General features: G+C 41.2%; 1 protein-coding gene across 1 annotated transcript; it reads left to right on the top strand.

Moving 5' to 3' along the window:
• Positions 1–13,646: 13,646 nt before the first annotated feature.
• Positions 13,647–21,734, top strand: LOC139455297 (sulfotransferase 1B1-like). The gene is made up of 6 exons (XM_071236850.1): positions 13,647–13,672; positions 16,127–16,350; positions 19,829–20,152; positions 20,241–20,344; positions 20,877–21,057; positions 21,622–21,734. The coding sequence occupies exons 1-6, from the start codon at positions 13,647–13,649 to the stop codon at positions 21,732–21,734; spliced, it is 972 nt and encodes a 323-aa protein (XP_071092951.1).
• The last annotated feature ends 596 nt before the right edge of the window (positions 21,735–22,330 follow it).

Raw genomic sequence — 22,330 nt, 5'->3', positions numbered from 1 at the left:
ATTTCACATGTACTATCTGATTAGACATATACTTAAAGAAATTAGTGCCCCATTACCACAGGATCGAGCATGGAATTCTTCAAATAATCCGTACAAAAGGTTCACGTATGAGCGTAGGAATTTAATGTTTCTATGAGTAAAGATTGGCGTATTAAAGGATTTAACAATGGTCTAGACAAAAAACTGTTAAAGACGAAAGTGATGATTTAGTTAAACAAATTCGCCAAAAACCATTCAATCCATTTAGGTTGTTACAGACAAACAAACTTTATGTAAGAATGGCAGGACTATGTCTCCGAGTAAAATGGAACTTAAGATCGGTCAAGTGATCGGCTATAATAATAAAATTTTTATTGCTTCAACAAAAAACAGGTATGAATTCAGATATTAACACCGAATTAATAACGCAAACAAACACAGGCGAAACAGGAATAGTCAAGCCACTGATATGTACTAATGCACCGAAACAGTCATCTACTGACACACAACCACAAGTGCCGCAACATATTGCAGCTAAAAATCAACAACATATCGATGATAAAACAGCGCTTATAGTAGGTGGAGTCGCGGCTGGTTTACTCATGATTTGGATAAATAGTCTTTAACGGATAAGTACAACAGCACGGCAATTGCTATGAACAGTGCCCACAAGTTTTGACTAAGCCAAGTCGTGGTCTTTGCTAATAATTTCAAGAGCCAGGAAACAATACTCCCTATTATACCGGGAAGTGCAGATGCGATTTTCCCAGCAAGCTTTCCCATTCCTTCTCCTAATGCTTTTAAATGCTTTTTTATCCACTCTTTTACACCATTTGATGTGGGTGGTGTGGGTGGTTCACCTCCACCGGTTAACACGAGAGTCAAAGTCGATGTAATAAATCCCCATGTGGTTAAAATGCTGGCAATGGTTATCCCCTGTTCTCTGAACAATGTTTTAATTTTATGGGCCAGTGTAGTATCATCATTGAGGACTTGATCGATAGTTTCTTGAATTAAACTGATTTGAGAAGTAAGTGCCTCTCTATTAGTGGAAGCTGCTTCGAGGCGGGCCGATCTTTCATCTTCTACCTAACGCAATCTTTCAGCAACGCAGCATCTACTGAATTCAGCGCCTGCCTGTTCAAGTTTTGTTTTATGATGTAAATTCCTACGCATGGGACAATCACAAAATTGTGGAAAGAGCTGTATGGCAGATTTTTGTGGAATACATGCCATTGCAATTAGAAAAAGGCATGTTAATTCTGTATGTGGAATTGGGGTCAAAGGTAGTTACTGTTTATGTAAGAGTCACGGTGCTGACAGGAAACGGTTTCAAATTATTTATGAGAGGTAAAAGAATTACCGCAATAAGATAAATAGATTGGGTAGAATTCAAACCAATTAGAGATAAGTTCACATATAGTTATACATCACAATGGTTTTTGTCAGAGAGTTGAAGGCTTTGGCAAAACAACGTGGTCTACATGGTTATTCTCGAATGAGAAAAGCTGAATTGATTGATTTACTCGGTTTGGAATGCAACAAACCCCAGACTGTTAGAGAACTCAAAGCTCAAGCAAAATAAAATGGGCTGAGAGGTTATTCTCCAATGAGAAAAGATGAATTGATTGATTTACTAAATATTAATAAACCCGCTGTTGTTGATAAAAATCAACTGGTTGAGTTAAGATTTGTACCCACAGCCGGCGTTGGTAAATACCTAAGAGGTTGGAAGATGGATATGAATTTCAACATGGATGTTAAGCCCATTGTATCGAGCAAAATTAATGAGGATTTAGATGATTTAAAAAGTATAAAATACCAGCTAACGGTTAAAATGTCATTGATTAAAATGACGCCGAATATACCGAACCTTATTTCCGGAGCAATCAAGAAAGTATAACTGAATCTGATTCCCTAAGTGCATCATTAGATGCATCAATTCAGCGGATAAATGAAACTTTAAAATGCAGGACTAATAGAGGTTCGGGTTGGGGTGTGGATAAAATCGACAGTATATATTTAGATACAGCAAATTATATGCCTTTCAAAGGTGGATCTTATATAGATTGACCCTCGTATTATAAAAAGACAAATATCATAATTAATGTGAAAAAAAAGGCGATGACTGTTTCAGAATGATGAGAAGATGTGCATTGTTCCCTGCAGACAAACATCCAGATAGGCCTTCGAGCTATCCCCCAAACGACGGACTCAACCTTGATGGTGTAGACGAACCTCCACTAATCTCGCAACTTGATGAGGCGGAAAAGCAAAATAATTTGCCTCTAGAGGTCCATACAAAGAGAGATATACTGCTAGGTCCACCATAATCCTAAATACAAGTTGGATACCATGTGGATTCATAAAATAGCAAAGGATTTACTTGCAATTTTACAATCTCAGAAAAAACAACAACTTCAATTCTGTCAAAACTTTGGATTTTTCAACTTAGAACACTACTACCCAACATGACATGGATGGGATAGTATTTTATTACAAGTGAAACCTAACGCTCCAAAGCTAAAATGTTCGAACAATATGCAGTCAATACAATTTGAGGACTCACTTCTTGACATTCGGGAGGGGCTGAGTCATTTGTACGGTAAGTGATTCAAACCAAGGGAGGATCCAATCTCAGTCCCATTTCCCCACCCCACGAGCATCTTCCTTGTAGTGGGATAGCACAAACTAACGGAAAAAGTAACTGTGCTTCCAATAAAGTAGTGTAAATGTTATATTATTGAAACTAAAAACATAATATATGGTCTTTCGTCTGATCAATGCTTTACCCAACAAAACCAACACGTGGTAACAGGAGACGACACTCCCTTTTAAAGAGGATGTGGTGTAACAACTCAATAAACAATGTCAATATCGGGTGTGACCACCATTTGCGTTGATATAGGTGAGGGAATGGCGGCACATTGAAGTGAGTGAGTGAGTGAGTTGGGTTTAACGCCGCCAAGAGGTCCTAGGCATTGCATTTGCACACAGTATAGAACATGATCTGGAACGATTTCTTCCCGGTAGCGTACGCCATTCAACTTTCCATTAACACTGATGAGTTATGTTCTCTCATGAGTTGTGATGCTTCCACATAACATGATAGTTCCACCCCTAAGCTGACAACACTGAGTAACGCAAGCGTCGTCCCGTGTGCCTGTAGACCCTTGCATGACCATCAGAGCTGTCCAGATGAAATCACCAGGGGCTCATCTGTGAACAGAATACTGTCCCAATCTTGTCTTCTGAACGTCATATGCAGTGTACACAAAGCTAGACATGCCTGACGGTGACGTGAAAGCAAAATTGGGTGCACAGATGGACGTCATGGTCGAATGCCTCTCTCTCTCAAAAGGTTGCGTAAGGTTTAACCATAATTAGGTCCCAGCCCAGGAATTGTTCCAGCTGTTAATGTGGCAGTTTGCTATCTATTCTGTAGGTACAACAACCAAATGTGGTTGTCTTGCCAGACGACCGGCCTATGGTAGGTCTTGAGTGTTGCCCTGCTGTAAAAAACGCCTCTAAAGACCCTGGAGCGGTCCTACTAAATAACCGCCCGGGCGTTTCCGGACGCCCCCGGACGTTCCAATTTATTGTAAATGTGACTTTTGTCAACATCATCGTGCCTATTGAATATGAGATACCGAGTGTTATAAGTACCTGACAAAATGGACTTAATATTGCCTACTTGACCCTCTTCCGACATGGCCGTCGTGCGTAGTAGCAGGCTGATAGCGAGCTTCGGCAAGCATTGAAGTAGTACATTTGGCTTTCCTGCTGCTCGCAAGCATTATTTACAGGTGTTCTATGAGCACCTGATAACAAATCAATCATTATGTGTTGCATACATTCAAAAACATCGTGTGTGAGCACCATGCTCCCAACAAACATGCAGTCATCCAAATTGTTTGACGTGAATGAACATGCACGTGCAAATTGGGAATCACGATCTTAAAGTCGAGGAGATGTCTACATAAATACGAATTGAAAGATACATTATTTATTAATGTTAAACTTTCTATAAGCACAGTTACCTTTTTGCCGTTGGTATAAATATTTCAGAAAACAAATATTTATTTTTAAAATAACTACAGACATGTTCATCATCTATAGAACATTAGAAAAATAAGGAAATGACAAAAAGGCGAACCAAACACAAGCAGTTTCTAAAATGTATTCTTAATGAATGGTGCCACGTTTACATTTTCCGACAAATTGCAAACAAATGCAAAAAGATTGTTTTTAAAGCAAATAATCCACAGGGACATGTGCGAATTATATCCTATTTCCAGGTGAAAAATAACGTTACACCAGGTTAAAACATTCAAATTCAACTTCACTGTCTAAGACATATACACAAAAATAGCCAAGCTAAAAATGTAGCGCAATTATTGTGCAAAGTTGTGAAAAACTTTATCAAAGTCAACATTAAACGCTCTGTGGATATGAAGTAATGCTATTGCTTTTTTAAAATTCGGTTATCCTTGTAGACCCGAGGTAGCTTTTGACACGTCTCATGGCACTGGGCGGATGCTCAGCAGTAGCAGAGGATACTGGCATTGTAACAAACGTGTTTACCACAACATGGATATTTGGATGCAAATCTTTTGCGAAATCCACTGTTGCTAATAGGCACGATGGCTTCCTATCTGCAGTGACGTTTTGCAAACGTGTCTTCTATCTTCTGATTTCAAAAGATTGTTGCTCAGGTGTATACTGCTGCAATTCCATGAACTGTCGAAATACTTTCCCACCAAACTCATCTGTGAGATTGTGAAGCGAACTAGGCACGAAAAACTGCGCTTCAAAACGACCACTGGGACATATCAGCCTCTGATCTCATTGCTGGGACAGATGATCCAGCACTGAAGGTACAACTTTCTTTTCCAGTACATTTCTGATGTGGCCCCATAGGCATTGCCACTCATGGTCTGTCGCCCAACACACCTTAGCAAAGAAGGATTGATGCCGTATCGGCTGGACAAATCTGATCAATTCTTCCCATACAGTGTTCATCATAACGGATCTGTCGCAGGCTACTAATGACATTCGAGGCTTCACTGGATACTCGAATGACTGCAACAGGACTGATAGATGCACAATGTATTGACTGATGTGCTGAATAACAAGACCAATGATGAAATAACATGACAGAGTTGAACATCTGAGGGACCTTGCTATCGAGTCACTATCGTCTTCAGGGGCAATCAGACTTTCTGCAACAACAGCAAATGATGACTTGGAGGTGGATAGAGAATTTAAACGACTTGTCCACCGTGTTTCACAGAGTTCTGTAATCTTCTGACGACGCCCCATTGCCTCGTTGGCATGTTCATTTGATTCTAATTCTTTGGTAACGCTTGGCTGAAAATGGCAAAGGCAATATTTTGAACAGTTGACATGATCATTTTCACTGACTTGACAAAACAGTTATGAACTAAGGCACGATTAAAGCAATGAAACTTGTAATAAACATAGAACGCCTCAGGATACTGACGTATAAGAACAGCTTGAACACCATCGAAGTGACCACTCACATTTGAGGCACCATCATAACCCTGACCCGTCATACAGTCTTTGTTAACATCATACTTGCCTAATTCGGATAGAAAAGACTCTAAAAGACTAGCTGCCTTAGTACTCTCTGCTACAGTGAAACCTAGAATAGACTCCTTCAGTATTGTTTGTCCTTGTTCATTGGTTGAAATATGTCTGACAGAAAGAGAAAGTTGCTGTTTAGAAGATGAGCCAATTGCTTCATCAGCAATAAGCAAAAAGCATTTCTGATTCAGAACTTCTTTCTGATTTGTGATGCGCAAAAATTGAGAAGCTCATTTTGAATCGTGAGTGATAGATATTTCTCAATGAATTGTTGTGCAAAAGAGTTTTTCAACAATTCGTCATGCTTTGCAGGGTAATACAAGAGTGCTACGAAATTGCGTTTTTCTTCAATGTGAACCCTCAATGCAATTTTCCACACAATACAAATGTTTCAAGCAAAGTTTTGAGAACTGAACGATTCTTTTCAACAGGCTGCTTGTGAGCATTAGAGAGCTGACAACAGATATCATTTGATTGTACGTCACAACCTCTCTGTAGTTATGGGCCTTTTCTACACAGCAGTGGTAAGATTGAAGCTTGATATGCCTCTTGATTACTGTTCCTATATTTGCCCAGTCATGAACATCAGATGTCATAAATGCACCTTTTTGTCTGTCATATGCAAAAAGAACATATGTTAAACAAATAACACCCTCTTTTGAAGGGGAAAACCTACGCCAATCATTCTCATCGACATGAGTTGCATTAAACTTTTTTGTTTCACACCTCTAATTTCTGTTAACGGGTATTTCATGGATTTCTCACAACTTACATCCGTTGATTCAATATTTTTGAGAAGTGAAGACCAGAATTAAGGTCACCTAATGTGTGCGAGCTAACGTCAATGCCACAGAAAGCGAGTGAGTGAGTGAGTGAGTGAGTTGGGTTTAACGCCGCTTTTAACAGTATTCTAGTTATATAGCGGCGTGTCAGCTTGATATGGGAGGAAAGCCCGAAGTGATGCAGGTCTCAGACGTTTACCACTTCGGTGAAACCCATGAGCTCGGGTATGGTGCTGACAAACCTAAAAACATAATCGGGGCGAACCGGGATTTGAACCGACAGTCATAGGTTTCTGGCGTGCGGAATGTGGTAGGTATTAGAATATACCAGTTGACGGACACAGGGACGGAGAGGGTGACGGCAGGGTGTCTAAACTAGCGTTGACACTCCTCTTGGAACCACTTTTTGAATGAATTTTAATCACAAAATTTAACTGTTTCTAAATATAATGTGGCAATTATTACATATTTGAATTTGAAATACATTTAACACTTCACAATGGCTGTAAGCAGAAACCTGTAAATCAACCTTACACTATGACTTGACTTGAGACACGGGCTGCTTAGATGGATACCTGGCACATGGCACTTCGATAAATATAAACAATTTTATGACACTTTTGTAAACACATAGTGATTGGACAAAAATATTGAATCAGCGAAGCAATTTGTGTTTTGGCTATGAACACAAGGAACGAATAACATAAGATAACATGAAATATCTGGTTTCGGTAGTGTGGTTTTTTTGTTGTGGTTTTTTTGTGTGTGTGTGTTTTTTTAATGTTTTTGGGGTGGGTTTTTTGTTGTTGTTTTTGTTTTCTTTTGTTGTTGTTGTTTTTGTGTTGTTTGTTTTGTTGTTGTTTTGTTTTTTGTTTGTTTGTTTGTGGGTTGTTGTGTTGTTGTTTTTTTTTGGGGGGGGGGGCATTTCACTGTATTATCTCATGTTACTGAGCAGAACAAATATATGATGATAGCTTGTTTTAAAAATAATGTTGAAAGGGTTAACAAACTTTGACTACCCATGTCAAACATTGTGGGAGCAATGAATGTTTTCGCGTCTGTTTTGACAATTTAACTCTGATGACGAGTCCGTGACACGTCCAAAATGCTCATACAGCGCAGCTCCTATTCCTTTCCAGGAGAGTGTAACCTCATCCATATTCAAATCGTGAGCCATGAAGAGAAACAGGAGCGAAAACGTGAGTAGGAAAACAGTAAAGAAATTTCTTACATAAATGGTCTATGGCTAATGAAATTTGAAACTGGCGATTAGATTTTAAGGCTACACTGTAAAAACATGTTTGGATCTAAAAATGATTAGGAAGGCTTTTAAATCCTAAACGGAATACACATTTTGTGTGTTCTCTCTTAGCGCATTGAGTTGATGAATAAGAGAAGAGCGCTGGGATGCATAATATACGTGACCCAGCGGAACACCTACTGGTGCTAGGATATAACTGTGCTGTGAAGGACACTTACTGGTGCTAGGATATAACTGTGCTGTGTAGGACACCTACTGGTGCTCGGATATAACTGTGCTGTGAAGGACACCTACTGGTGCTAGGATATAACTGTGCTGTGAAGGACACCTACTGGTTCTAGGATATAACTGTGCTGTGTAGGACACCTACTGGTGCTAGGATATAACTGTGCTGTGTAGGACACCTATTGGTGCTGGGATATAACTGTGCTGTGCAGGACACCTACTGGTGCTAGGATATAACTGTGCTGTGTAGGACACCTACTGGTGCTGGGATATAATTGTGCTGTGTAGGACACCTACTGGTGCTAGGATATAACTGTGCTGTGTAGGACACCTACTGGTGCTAGGATATAACTGTGATGTGTAGGACACCTACTGGTGCTGGGATATAACTGTGCTGTGTAGGACACCTACTGGTGCTAGGATATAACTGTGCTGTGACGTCATAAAGAAAGACGTCTGAAGTCAACTTACATACGTATAAATCGCCAAATGTCTGAACTGTACAAAACTATCTTAAAACTATCTCGTTAGTTCGTGATGTGACAAAAACATTATTTCAATACATTTCAGCATACATGTCTACTTTCAATTAATCATTATATCTAAACACTGCTATCATTACATAAACAGTCGATGTTTGATGTCATGTATCAACTGTAATAAAGATAAATTGAAAGTTATGAATTGATTTTTGGTGTCCTAAGATACTGCTGTTTTAAAACATAATGAGAAGTCAGGCTGTGATGTTTCACCAAAAAGGTCCCTGATCTCATGGTTGGTCACATATATTGAAATTAGATGTGAAAATCAGATTCACAGGCACTCGCATAACACACATACCGCCAGGACTTGGTACAATATTAACATAATCATGTACAGCTACCAAAATCGTGATTAGGTAAATTGACACTTGTGACGCCAACAGTCTCCGTAACACAGGTCGTAGCGGGAAGGACTACAAAACAAGAAGTTACAGGTTCGTATACCTCCGAGGTTTAAAAATCTATGTTTTCATAAATGTATTGTTGCCGTATGACTGGTGGTATTTCTCTCATACAGTTGCTGACAATGAAAGAATATCTGATTACTACGATCGACACTTTTAGTTTCCACTACCCAACAACCATCAAATTAATCCATTTATACTGCTAAATAACTTTTATCCACACACTCACTTCTGTATGCCATTTAAACGCTAAGAACAGAAAGCACCTCGTTTAAATTACCTACAAAGAATTTCAAGGGGTATACACATTTACACATGTTTTGCTATTTAACACAACCCTAAACTATGTTAAGACCTAAACATATCAAAACTATGGAACAAGGAACGTGTTAAAATTTGTGTTTGGGATCTACGAGACTCTTAAACTGCGCCCCACTGTGTTGCAAAACGAAAATAATTCTTAACGTTTTGCTTTTCTTATAAGCAGCAAAATCTCTGCACTTGTACATTAGACGTAATTCAAAAGTAACATACCCTTGTTATAAGTTTCAACATTATCTGTAATGGTTTCACGTGTCACTGGATTTTCTGTTTCGTTGATCACTGTCCGGTTTGTTTACAGGCTGACGTCGCATAGCAGGAGTACTGCTGTGCCGCGCCAGGCAATAAATACTTACTTATTTATGCAGATTGTATGAATGGTGGGTGCTACCGGTAGGGCTACCCTTTTCGCGAACACCTGGTGTCATCATTCATTTTCAGTGGTCCATTCATATAACTTCGAATTCCACAGCTAGTTGCCAAGTGGAATCTGTTTCGCTGGTTATTATCTTGCATTGACAATTAATATTTACATGAATACATTCTGCCTTAGCGGTCAAATGTAACAAATGTTATATAGAGAATCTCACACGAGTGTGTTTTGATATCAAATAAACAAGTGTCCAAAAGAAACGATACCAACTTATTTTCAAAATTGTTTTTTACTAAGTTAATTGTCTAGTATGAAAACATGCCAATTCGTATTGCACATCCCAAACACAGCATAGTCGATAAAAAATACCGGGAACACGTGATCACTTTCGGGGAAAAACGTAAATTTCGTGAAAGTGACATTTCCCTCTCTAGCATGTTCTGCACCTGCATAAAAACTGTATAAAACTGCTGATCAGACACGTTAATATCACAGCAACAAAAAGAACACAAGATATGCCACGTTTGACAGCCATCGAGAGAGAGAGCCGTTGGAATGGTCCAACAAGGAGCGTCACACGTCCACGTCGCCAGAAGGTTGGGCTGCGCACGCATCACTATCACCAGGTTGATGCAGCGGTTACGTCAGACAGGTCAGACGTCAGACAGGCCCAGGAGTGGAAGACCACGAGTAACCACGCCCCGTGAAGATCGTTACATCCGGGTATTACACCTGAGGAACTGCACCGTAACAGCGACGTCCACGGCGGCTACAGCACTGGGACACAGGATCAGTCGACAGACCGTCTACAGGAGACTACGGCAGTATGGTATCTGGCCACGTCATCCCTACCGCGGACCGCTCCTGACGCCTCGACACCGGAACAACAGACTGATCTGGGCCAGGCGAGCTCGACGTTGGCAACGGCGGGACTGGGCACGTGTTATGTTCTCTGATGAGAGCAGATTCCTCATCTTCAGAAACGATGGACGGCAGCTTGTATACCGACGATTTGGTGAACGTTTGGCGCCTAACTGTATCCAACAGGTCCGGCCGTTTGGAGGTGGAGGGTTAATGGTTTGGGGTGGCATATGTGGTGACGTCAAAACGATGCTTGTCGTAATTCGTGGAAACCTGAATGCACAGCGTTATCTTGATGACATCCTACGGCCTGTTGTGGTGCCCTTTATTCAGCAACATCCTCGTGGACTCCTTTTCCAACATGACAATGCAAGGCCACACACAGCAAGATTGACACAGAACTTCTTTGCCAACGCCAACGTACAGGTTTTGCCATGGCCCGCATGTTCACCGGACATGAATACCATCGAGCACTTATGGGACCACCTCGATCGGCAAATCCGACGTCGCCGTGTGCCTCCAGTCAACGTCCAGGACTTGGAACGATGTCTCCTCGAGGAATGGCAACGCATCACTCCCAACGTCATCAGACGTTTGACGTCATCAGTCCGTAGGCGTGTTCTGGCATGTATTGATGCTCACGGTGGACATACCCGCTACTGACTTGACTTTGAGACGTGTGGTGTGACATTTCCCGTTGTTTCTGTGATCAGTGCTCTATCGAAATGTTCATTTTTCGACCCCACCCATCTTTAAAGGCTTGTCATATTCGTTGTACAGATTTTATTGAAATGAAATTTTTGTACAGGTGTTGTGAAAGGATTTCTCAAAAGCATAACACCAATCCTAAACTTCTGCATTGTTTAGTTTTTCTTTTATGTCGTTGCAAACAGGTGGTATCGTTTCTTTTGGACACTAGTTTATATCAACATGAGTTGATAAAAGTGGAAAAATTCCGAGGCTTGCCGAGGATGTTTGCCACTTTTATCAACGAGTGTTGATATATTTGATATCAAAAGACCCGAGGGTGAGAATTTATTTATCATCCAACATCATTCTTTTTCAATTTTCAATTTTTTAATTTGTAGACGAGCCAGTAGAAGAGCCATTAGTGATGTCATTTGATTGTGATGTCATGGTAACCAGTGACGTCACAATGGTCTGCAAAGCATTGTGATGTAATTTATTGCAGCGATATCTACAGTGTAGATATCGCTTGGTCTAATCCAAGCGATATCTCCAGTGAGAGACAGTTTTGGATGATAAATTTGGGTTACACTTTCTTGGTAAAGTACATATTCTCGTACTTTAATAAGTTGAGTTCCATAAAAGAATTATTCTGAAAAAATATAATGCATCTTTTATTACATATTCATGAAGACATCTGCTCGACTTTAAATTCATGATTCACAATTTGCTCTTGCATGTTTATACACGGAGCACAATTTGGTTCTTTGCGTGTTTGTGGGCAGCATGATTTTTAACGTGATCAGCACACAGTGATTGTGTAGCTCACGACTGGCTGAAGATCACCGTCTATCTGCGCAATAGCGAATAGCGCAAAACGAAGCTGCCAGACATTTTCATGGTAACACAATGTCACCTCTTTTGAGACTTTATCCAGAGCAGGGCAACACTCACGACTTGCCAAGGGCCGGTCATCAACGTGTGGCGTCATGCCATCTGGACAACCATTTTCGAATGGTGCATCTACATAATTAAAAAACAAACTGCCACATTAACAGCTCGGACAATTCCAGGGTTGAGACCAATGAGTGTCAGAACCGTACGCAACCGGCTGAAGGAGAACAACATACGGCCCCGACGTCCAGCGATACGCCAAATTTTGCTTCCACGTAAGGCACGCCCCTCTGGTGTCTTCAAGGGGCCACAGCTGCCTCGTCTGTATCAACGCAAATGGTGGTTACCGTACCCCCAACCCCATTCCTCCCAAAGCCCTCGCCCTCGTTCCACCAAGGGCTATCATGCTATCAACCACGGGTTTGGCTAGTCCTGGTTGATATTTTACAGCCGGTGGTAATATAACTGTACTATTGCTGGCTGCAGCATAAAACACAAACTGCTATTAATATCTGTGTTTCTAACACTAAAAAGCAATTAAACTTGATAGAAGCAAGCCAAAACTATATGACTTTATACTCATGGTAAAGGAACAGTAGCGAGAGCAGGTGTTTGTGAAACGGGAGAGTTACCATTGGGCATCCAACACGGCCAGTCAGTCAGAGCTGATAGTACTATTTCCCTTTGTAAGGTTGACTGCATGCACACAGATCACCACAAGTCACAGGGCAACGCAGTACAGCATGTGAGTATATACCAAGCGGTAGAAACCAGTGGTAGAACCCTTGATGTAACAAATACTCTAAATGTAAAAGAAATTACATTAAAAGTTGCAGGTTAACCCTTGTTACAACTCTTAATGTAAAAATTTCTCTTAATGTAAATTTCTGTACCTAAGGGTTGACGTGACAGATTATATCTAGTTTAAATTTAGGGTTATTGCTGTCAGATAATACCAGTCGGACCTTCATGAAACCTCGCAGATTTAATTGAACGTAACTTTGTCCAGATATGCAAATGACTAATCATCTTTAGATTCACCGCAGTGCAGCATGTGAGTATATACCAAGCTGTAGAAACCAGGTCAGGTCATGTGTTGAATAGACGTTCTACATTCACGTATCCCACACTGCTTGTATTGGACAATTAATGTGTCATCGCATTCATTAAGACTCATTAACCACACGATCATGTATCCAAACTATATCATTATATGAAATACAGGCAGTCATTTTAAATGATAAAGATTCAATTAACATACACACGATACGGCCACAACACAATCGTCACAATGTTAAATATGTATGTGTCACGCTAGATTCATTTGCGATACACACTGCAGATCACAACACAGTCTGTCATAATGTTATATATTATGTATATGTGTCAAGCTAGATTCAATTCGATCTACACCACAGACGCGGGACTCTGAAAGTATGAATGGTTTGTGTTTTCCGCTCACATTATGTATGTATGTGTGTATATATGTGTGTGTGTGTGTGTGTGTGTGTGTGTGTGTGTGTGTGTGTGTGTGTGTGTGTGTGTGTGTGTGTGTGTGTGTGTGTGTGTGTGTGTGTGTGTGTGTGTGTGTGTGTGTGAACGTTTCAAGGCAATCGTTTTTGGAGATTCATAAACGGTACTAAACACAGACGCCTGATTCTGAATGTAAAAATTAGTTTGTGCTTGCAGCTGACATTAGGAGACGGCACTATGGCCTCGCAGAACGAGAGTCCAAGGTAGGCTAAGGACAGAACATGTTTGTAATTATGACTTTAACTTTTTGCTGAATGTTCTCTCTATACAGATTTACGCTATGATTTATGGAATTTAGCTTCTCAATCAACTCCAAACTTTATACAGATGTCCGCTGCCCATCAGACCGTGTTCTTTATGCGGAACAATAGGGTGGTTAGACTCCTAGCCGCGTTTCTTCATCACATGTATCAGCGAAGACAACTGTGTCTTTCGTCTCTACCAACTAAGTTCAATGTATTTTATTTCATAGTATCAGAATGTTCTGATAACTGGTGATAACTGGCGATAACTCATTTTTATGTATATGTATGTACTGTGATATTTCTCATTTTTACTCATATGAATGTGACGTCCTGCGTGTCTCGTAGGCCATAATGGCCGGACACTGTACACACTATTTGTGTATTTTTATTGTCATCGTTGTACAGTGTGTGACACGTAAATAAAATAGAGCGGAAGGTCCGGGGTTAGATCCCCGGCCGCGTCATACCAAAAGACGTTAAAATATGGTACTTGTTGTTACCCTGTCTGGCGCTCGGCATTAAGGGGCTAAAACAAGGACTGGTCGGCTCGGAGTCAGTATACTGTGTCTGAGTTGGGTATTCATGTTAAACTGCGGCATGGCATCTCAGTGGGCTAGCACTATAAATCGGCATCAGTCCGGACTAGTACAAGCAGCCACGAAAACACACACACGTACATGCACGTCGCTCTATAAGTGCAATAATCTTGGACGCGACGTTAAACCCCATTCAACCACCACCAGTGTTCCGGAGAGTAGGCCGAAGAATAATTTATAGATATATGCTAATGGAAATGAATAATGGAACACTTACTTTTAGACACAGTAAAATGATATAGCATATATTTACATTTAGTACTAACTACTAAATGACTTTATCGCGCGTATCCAAACCATGGGCTAATTACGTCTGTAACCCAATCACCCCTCGTAACTCAATCACCCCGGGCCACCACTCGGCACCGTGCCCGGGGAATAATCCCGCGCAAGCATCATCCCGCCCTTTGTTAGTCCGTCATTTGCGACCAGCCCTTCCCCAAGTACACACGTGTGTCACTGTATCTAATCGCTTTCCCACCCACCCTATCACCCAGCTTGCCACTCCTTTTTCTTTCCTTTTCAGCCTGACGTGTCCTCTTCACCTGGAATGCTAATCACTTCTTTTTTTCAGCGTTTATTCTATTACAAGTACCAGCAGAGCGGATTGTATATATGTAAATAAACCTGTACATATGTAAAACAGGTTTTCAGAGCGCTTGTATATATGTACATACTTCTAAACGATTCTGATATATGTAAATAAACATGACTTCTTAATAGCTGTATATCTGTATATATGCAATACCTGTCTCAACAATAAACTATGTCGAGGTGTGCGGGGTTCTTGTGGGCTACACTGCTAGTAACAAATTAACTTGCTTCCAAATTAATACTCGTGCTTAAGGCTACCTGCTTTTCAGCGGGAACCTTTCCGGGGTTACCTGCTTCTCAGTGGGAACCTTGTCTTTCCCGACTTTTCAGCCGGGGAATCGTAGAATAACATACGTTGGGGCAAACAGTTGCCACGTATATGGGCCCGGCGGCGGAAGTCGTCTTGTCAAGCGGTAGCTGACAGTTGGGTCCGCGGCGGGAGCCGCACAATGGTTTTGCAAATGGGGCCGGGCAGTGGGATCTGCTTTGGCCGGCTACCTGGGGCCGGGCAGCGGCAGTCTGACTTAGGCCAGCAGCGTGGAGCTGCTTTTGGCAACGTGGGAGTTGCCAAGCAATGGTAGCGTTTAAATATGCTACCGTGGGGGCCGGACAGCGGTAGCAGTCTCAGGCCAGCAGCGCTAGCTGCAATCGCCGTCGGCCACGCGCGTGGCCATGGCAACGGTAGCATTTTTGGTATATACAATTAGCAGCTAAGTAGCCCACTAGTACCTGCACACCCTCGGCCATTTAACCCAATCTCATCTTCTGTTTTATTACAGGCACGGGCACCAACGGCTCGGTGGCCCGTGCCTCTCCTTGGCATATCGCGGGATAAATACATCGTATTCCAACCACTTCTCCGGATAATGTATACTCATGTACATGAGACCCATTCTTCCCATGATTCCTTTGGGGATGCCTTGCTAGAGATGAGACAGAGAAACTCTGTATAGATAAGACAGGTCTACATAAGAGCTTGGTTAAACTTTGCTTTGAAAAGTAGTTTAGTCACAGCGTGGGAGGACATCCGGAAGTGATGCAGGTCTTAGAGGTTAACTACTTTGATGAAAGTCATGGCCATGGGTGTGGTGGTGTTAAACCAGTGCCATTCTCAGATTCGAACCAACGATCATGGATTTCTCACTATACGGGATAACCTCAGTGACTTATTGATAGTGTCATTGAACACAAAGAAATAAACAAGACTTTGCTTTGTTCACAGATCCGACCAAGGGCCAGAAAGTGTGTTTGCGCCCGAGATTGCGTTGGTGGATCTCAACAACTCTAAGGGCCATGGCTTTAAGTGTTATCAGTACGAGGGTATATATTGGAGTTTGTGGCCTCGTCAAATATCCAAGGGGAAAAATCCAGTCGAAGAATTCAAACGTCTAAAAGAATGCACAATGGAAGAGGATGACATCATCATATGTGCATATGCCAAATGTGGTATTGTGACATCTAGCTATCTAATTATATCATAACACTGTACGAATACTAATATATATATATCAACATTAAATATATGTATAACATAACCCGACGTGCACGTCTTATTGTTTTGTAAGTTTGTCCGAGTTTCTCGGTCACTGTTTCAAATAAATACATTTTTTTATTAAGAGTGTAGGAGAGGAACAATATTTTACGGACATGCGGCCAATCAGGCGAACATTTGTTATAGTTCACAAAACCTGAATCAAAATTAGTTTTCCAGTATTTACACTCCCCACTGGAATATGAAACTGTAGGCCGGACCATTTCCTTTATGACGCCATGACATGTGTGACAATAATGTGTCATTATTAACACCGACAACATGTGAAAAAGTAACAATAAATAAAGTGACAAAAACCTTTCCAATAGAAATAGAGTGGATTGTACGATTCCGACTATATCATGAGCATGTGTTTATGAATCACAACCAAACAGTAAGGATACCAGGTGTTCGCGAAAAGGTGAGCGTATCCTGCCCCACCGCTGGCACAAGTCACAAATACATGCAATGGAAAGTCAATTGTTCCCCTGAAAAAAACACGGAACATATGGTACTAGTCAAAACAGGGAATTGCATCGGACATAATTTGTGTCACTCATGCGTCACATTTGGAAATGTCCTCCACCTGTCTACCATTAAACTTTTTTGAAGCTTTACTGAGTCCTTGAATGTTGTAACCTTGATCAAACAACTTCTGAGCAGGAGTTGTATGGCGCTCTTTGAAATCTTGGCAGAACCAACATGCTCATCTGTATCTCAAAAGTTGTGAAATGTAAACACCAAAGAATTGAGCTGCTGGAATATTGCCCGACATGAATGGAAAGATGGCTATTAGAAATTTGAAGTCCCCCCTCTTTTCATACAGTCTTGTGGAGAGTGTTTTGGATTTCTGAATCTTTATGCATAGATCTAAATATGAAACAGATGAGACGGATTCACTGGTGTCCTTTATTTCTAGTTCAGGTTGGTACTGAAGGGAATTGGCTATTTGATTGTCATTGAACGCTATCAGATCATTGATATACCTGAACCATAGGTTGAACTTCATGACCACATTACCTAGTTTTGACTTTTGACAATCCAAACAGAAATTCAGATTCATATGCATACAGAAACAGATCTGCAAGAAGTGGAGCACAATTGGTGCCCATGGGGATGCCTACTTCTTACCTTAATGTCTTACCCCCTTATGAGGAAGTCCAGCATTTCCCATATTGTTTTCTCAGTAAACTTCAGATGGCATTTGCTTTCATTTTTAACAAATTGTCCTGAATATAGATACGTAACTGTGTCTGTGTTCACCAAGTTTAATAACATTGATCAAGGAATGGAGTTTTTCTTAACTTAATTCTTTTCTGAGATTGCAAAAGGTCAAGTTTTTGGGAATCCACATGGTATTAATTCCACTTGTCTCAAATACTTTCTGTGAATATACAGAAAGTTCTTCCTTGATTGTATTAAGCATTATGGTTAGTCTTTGAGATAGGGATTTGGTGGTACATTTGCTGGACCCAGCAATATATTTGAAAGGATTTTAAAGGAGTTTTGGAATCCAGCACAAAAGAGGCATGGACATGTTTTCAGGTTTTAGAGTCAAGTCAAACGTTGACAAAACTGGTTTTGGCAGATTTCTTCCTTAGTTAACATATTGGCCTTATATACTGAACAGATTAAGAAACGTCGCAAGAATACAGAAAATAGTGAACTGTTTATTCAAATGTCAATAATGCAAAAAATAATTGTCAGAAAACAACCACCTTTGGCACAAAGGATTGTTTGAGCGTCAGTCATGTTACTGCAATGTCATATCGAGGGTCTGATCACGTGATCCTCACAGATGGAGGCTGAAAGTCAGTACCTGGTGTGTCCACCGTGTGCGTTGATGACGGCCCGGCATCTTCTGTACATGAAGTGGCACAAACGGTTTACAGACGCCATTGGAATCTGCGCCCAGACCCTGAGGAAAGCTGCACTGAGTTCTGATGCATTTCTTGGACGCGGTTGGATCTGGTTTAGTCGTCTTTGGATGTCATCCGACAAGTGTTCAATTGGGTTTAAGTCCGGGCTGAGTGAAGGCCATGGCATCACTCTGCTGTTATGCTGTTGGAGGAAGGTCCTGGTGGATATTATGGCAGTGTGTGGACGGGCGTTGTCATGCTGGAAGGTGTGGTTTCGGAGTCTTGCAAAATGAGGTACAATGTGGGGTCGGAGAACCTGGTCGATGTAACGGGCGGCTGTGACTCCATGGCCTGGGCTAATATTCTGGAAGACAACAGGTCCAAGTTTCTGATTGATGCCGATTGCACCCCATACCATAATGCTTGGTCCTCCCCACGGGTCTCTTTCAACCACACACTGTTCTGTAAAACGTTCACCTCTCCTTCGCCACACTCGTACTCTGCTATCTGCGGCGGAAATGCAGTACCGACTCTTATCTGAGAACACGTGGGTCCTCCACTGCTGATGCCGCCAATGTTGTCGTTGGGTGGCCCACGCAAGACGTTGCTGACGATGATGAGTACTGGACCCCTGTGTGGACGGCGTTCTGGGAGGCGAGCCGATTTCAAAAAGTGTCAGCACTGATGGGTCGCTGATGGCTGCCAATGGTCTGACGAGCTGTGCCGCTGTGGTGAATCTGTCCTGCAGATGTTGCCGCAGGATGAAGCGATCTTGTCTTAGTGTTGTGACCCGGCGACGAAGTCTTTCAATGGTTCGTACACTGCAGTTAAAAGCATTGGCAATGACTTGGGTACATTGTCCGGCATTTAATCGTCCGATGGCTTGTTCACGTTGTTAGGAGGATAGTCGTGGCATGGTCGCTGTCTTCACAAAGCTACTGAATTCTCAGTAGGTGTCAGGTGGTTCTTATACAGAACCCTGGCACATGTTTCACGTGCATTTCAATTTTCCTGTGCATCACTTGCAACATGCTCCCACGGGTATCTCACAGTTCCCAAGGTTCACAACTGTTACACCGAACGCAACTGGTATTATCAGTTGAATGTCATAAACTGGCTTTTTTTAAAGTCTAAAAGAAATTTTCATGAAGAAAAATTACAATTTTGATCATGCACAATTATCTCCTAATAATCCAAAAACACGACGTTTCTTTATCTGTTCAGTATATGTGGCATTATTTGACATGTCATTTCTACGTCATTTATACCAAGTTCTTTGATCAAACAATTAATGTAACGATGCTTACATATAATTATCATGTTATTTGACGCCTTGTCAGTGGCAACAACTACAAACTTTTCATGTAGGGCAGTTCCCATCATGAGAAACCGAACATTATGTTGGCATTATTCAAAGTATTCAAGTTAACCTTTTCATAATGTGAACTAACAACAGAAAAGTGCCATCCTCAGGATCATCTGACTTCCCAACCAGCCTTCTCATTCCACTTTTTCTTTTTAACTCTTTTGACAGGAACCCACTGGCTGTGGGAGGTTAGCGAGATGCTCAAAAGTGGAACCATTCAGTATAAGAAGGAGACGAAAGAGACCCGAATGATAGAGTTTATACAAAAAGAGGGAATCGACAGTCTACAAACGCCCAGAATACTGAACACACATCTTCCTCTGCGCATGCTTCCTACACAGGTCGTGGAGAAGAAGGTCAAGTGTATCCAGATCATGCGCAATCCTAAAGATGTATGTGTGTCTTTTTACAACCACAAGAAGAACATATTACCTTCCATGGGCTACGAGGGTGACTTCGTGGAGTTTACAGAGGCGTTTTTGTCGGGGAAATGTAAGTTGCGTTCAGAATGGATGCCAAAGATTATTTAAAATAAAATGTTTCACCTCCTGTCACTTCCCATTAACCGGTATGTTTTCAGTGCCGTTTGGATCCTACCACAACTACCTGCTGACATGGCAGAAAGAAGTAGCCAGAGAACCGAACCTACCTGTACTCATCCTGCACTATGAGGTCATGAAGGTGGTGAGTATAGTTGGATAATCTGCTGGATCATACGCTACTCCTCACTAGACGAAAAACTCTCTTTCCACGTTTGGGCAGAACATTAACACAAAATCAACTCAACTCAAACCCTCTAGTTTGAATTCCTTCCTTGTTTTAAGATACACTTTGTTTGTATCAGTTTCCATACGAGTCTCGTTGGTAGTGTTGTGCAAGTTGTGATAGTATGCATGGTGTGTGACGTGTGAGAAAGAATGTGTTTGGAAATAAAAAAGATCCCAGCTTTGGATTGGCTGGGGACTTTTAGAAATTAACATTTTTTGAAAAATTGGCCTTTGAGGATATTTACATCTGTCGCAGGCTAAATTTGTTACTAATCTGTTGTTATCATTAAATGTCAATCATACACACATTTACACACATAAATACACACGCACATACACACACACACACTCAAACACACACTCTTAAACACACTAACCTGCCCAAAGTGTAAAATGGTTGGTCCCCAGTATAAACATATCATTCCCTACTTATTATTTCTACCTTGCAGAATCCTGTCAGGTGTATAAAAGACATTGCCACATTCATGAATATTACTGTAACAGATACATTCTGTGAAGGTATAGCCGAGGCGTGCAGCTTTGATAAAATGAAGCAGTTTGACAAAGAGGAAAAGCACATGCATTTGTCACTCTGGAAGGAAGGATCTGGGGGCTCCTTTTACAGAAAAGGTAATACTTGAATTGCCTGTGCGAGTACAACTGTGTGTCGAATATGGGGATATTTAGTGGGTTGAGTTCACTACCACATTGAACAGTATTTCGGTGACGTAGTGATGCATCAGCATTATGTGGGAGGAAAGCCTGACACGAAGTGGAGAAAGCCTGATGTTATATGTTTGGGTCAAACAGTTGTCTCCAGTCTCAAAAAGGTTTCTGTGTTGCACAACTCTCGTTTTACTCGGTATTAGATATTTAACACTCTGGTGAATGTGAAACCGAAGATCACGGGCATACCCGACGAACATATCGGGGCAAATCTTAGACTCATGGTTCTTGCTTGTTTTAGGGACGCACCTCTTAACCCCGAATTGTGATATCTCGAGCATAACATACGGAGAACAGAAATATATTTTGTGTATCACGTTGCAAATTTGAAACAAAACGCTAAAGACAAAGTCAACCGGTAAAGTCCATGCAGTCCTCCCCATCAGAATACGATACTGTTCCAACATATGCATAAAAAGGTAATAAACTAATGTTCAAGGTTTTGTTGAAATTTGCATACTATTTCAGGTGACGTTGGGGACTGGAAGAACTGGTTCACGGTTGCAGAGAACGAGAAATTTGATCGCATTTGGAATGACAAAATGAAGGGATCTGGCATCCAATTCATGTACACATTGTGAGACTGTACATTGGTGAATCGTTTGTCAAAGTGCTGTTGAAACTTTTCATCAGCTATTCCAAGAGGCATTCCATTGTGGTGAGCAAGACCCAAAACCCTTCCGTATTTGATAACATATTGCAGTTATAAAAGATAAACGTTTTTGAGGTGGTCCAATAAAAGCCTGATCAGAAATATGTTAGACCTGTTTTGATTTATATTGTTTTGTTTTTGGGGAGTACAGATTCTTTAAGTTCTGCATGTTGTCCATACAGCATTAGACAGATGAATTTTTCAATAGACCATTCACAGGCTAAAAAGACAGATATAACAGTATGTTGTCTGCTAAGGAGTAAATGAGTGAGCATGGTTTTACGCCACTTTTAGCAATATTCCAGCAATATCATGGCGAGAGACACCAGAAGCCATGTGGGTATTCGAACCTGGGTCTTCGGTGAAGCAAGCGATCGCCTTAACCACTAGGCTATCCCGTCTGGGAAGGACGCATTGTGAGGAGAAGGGAAAATAGTGAAAAGCACATTCCCAAAACAGAGACCTGAGGGACACCAGTCTAGAGGTGAGCCTTGCCTGATGCACTAAAATTGTAAATGCCCTTCG

This window comes from Haliotis cracherodii, unplaced genomic scaffold (assembly GCF_022045235.1).
Source record: "Haliotis cracherodii isolate W230 unplaced genomic scaffold, xgHalCrac1.p SCAF_11, whole genome shotgun sequence".
Lineage (NCBI taxonomy): Eukaryota > Metazoa > Mollusca > Gastropoda > Lepetellida > Haliotidae > Haliotis > Haliotis cracherodii.
Note: the sequence above shows the minus strand (reverse complement) of the source record. Positions and strands in the feature narration are given on the sequence as shown.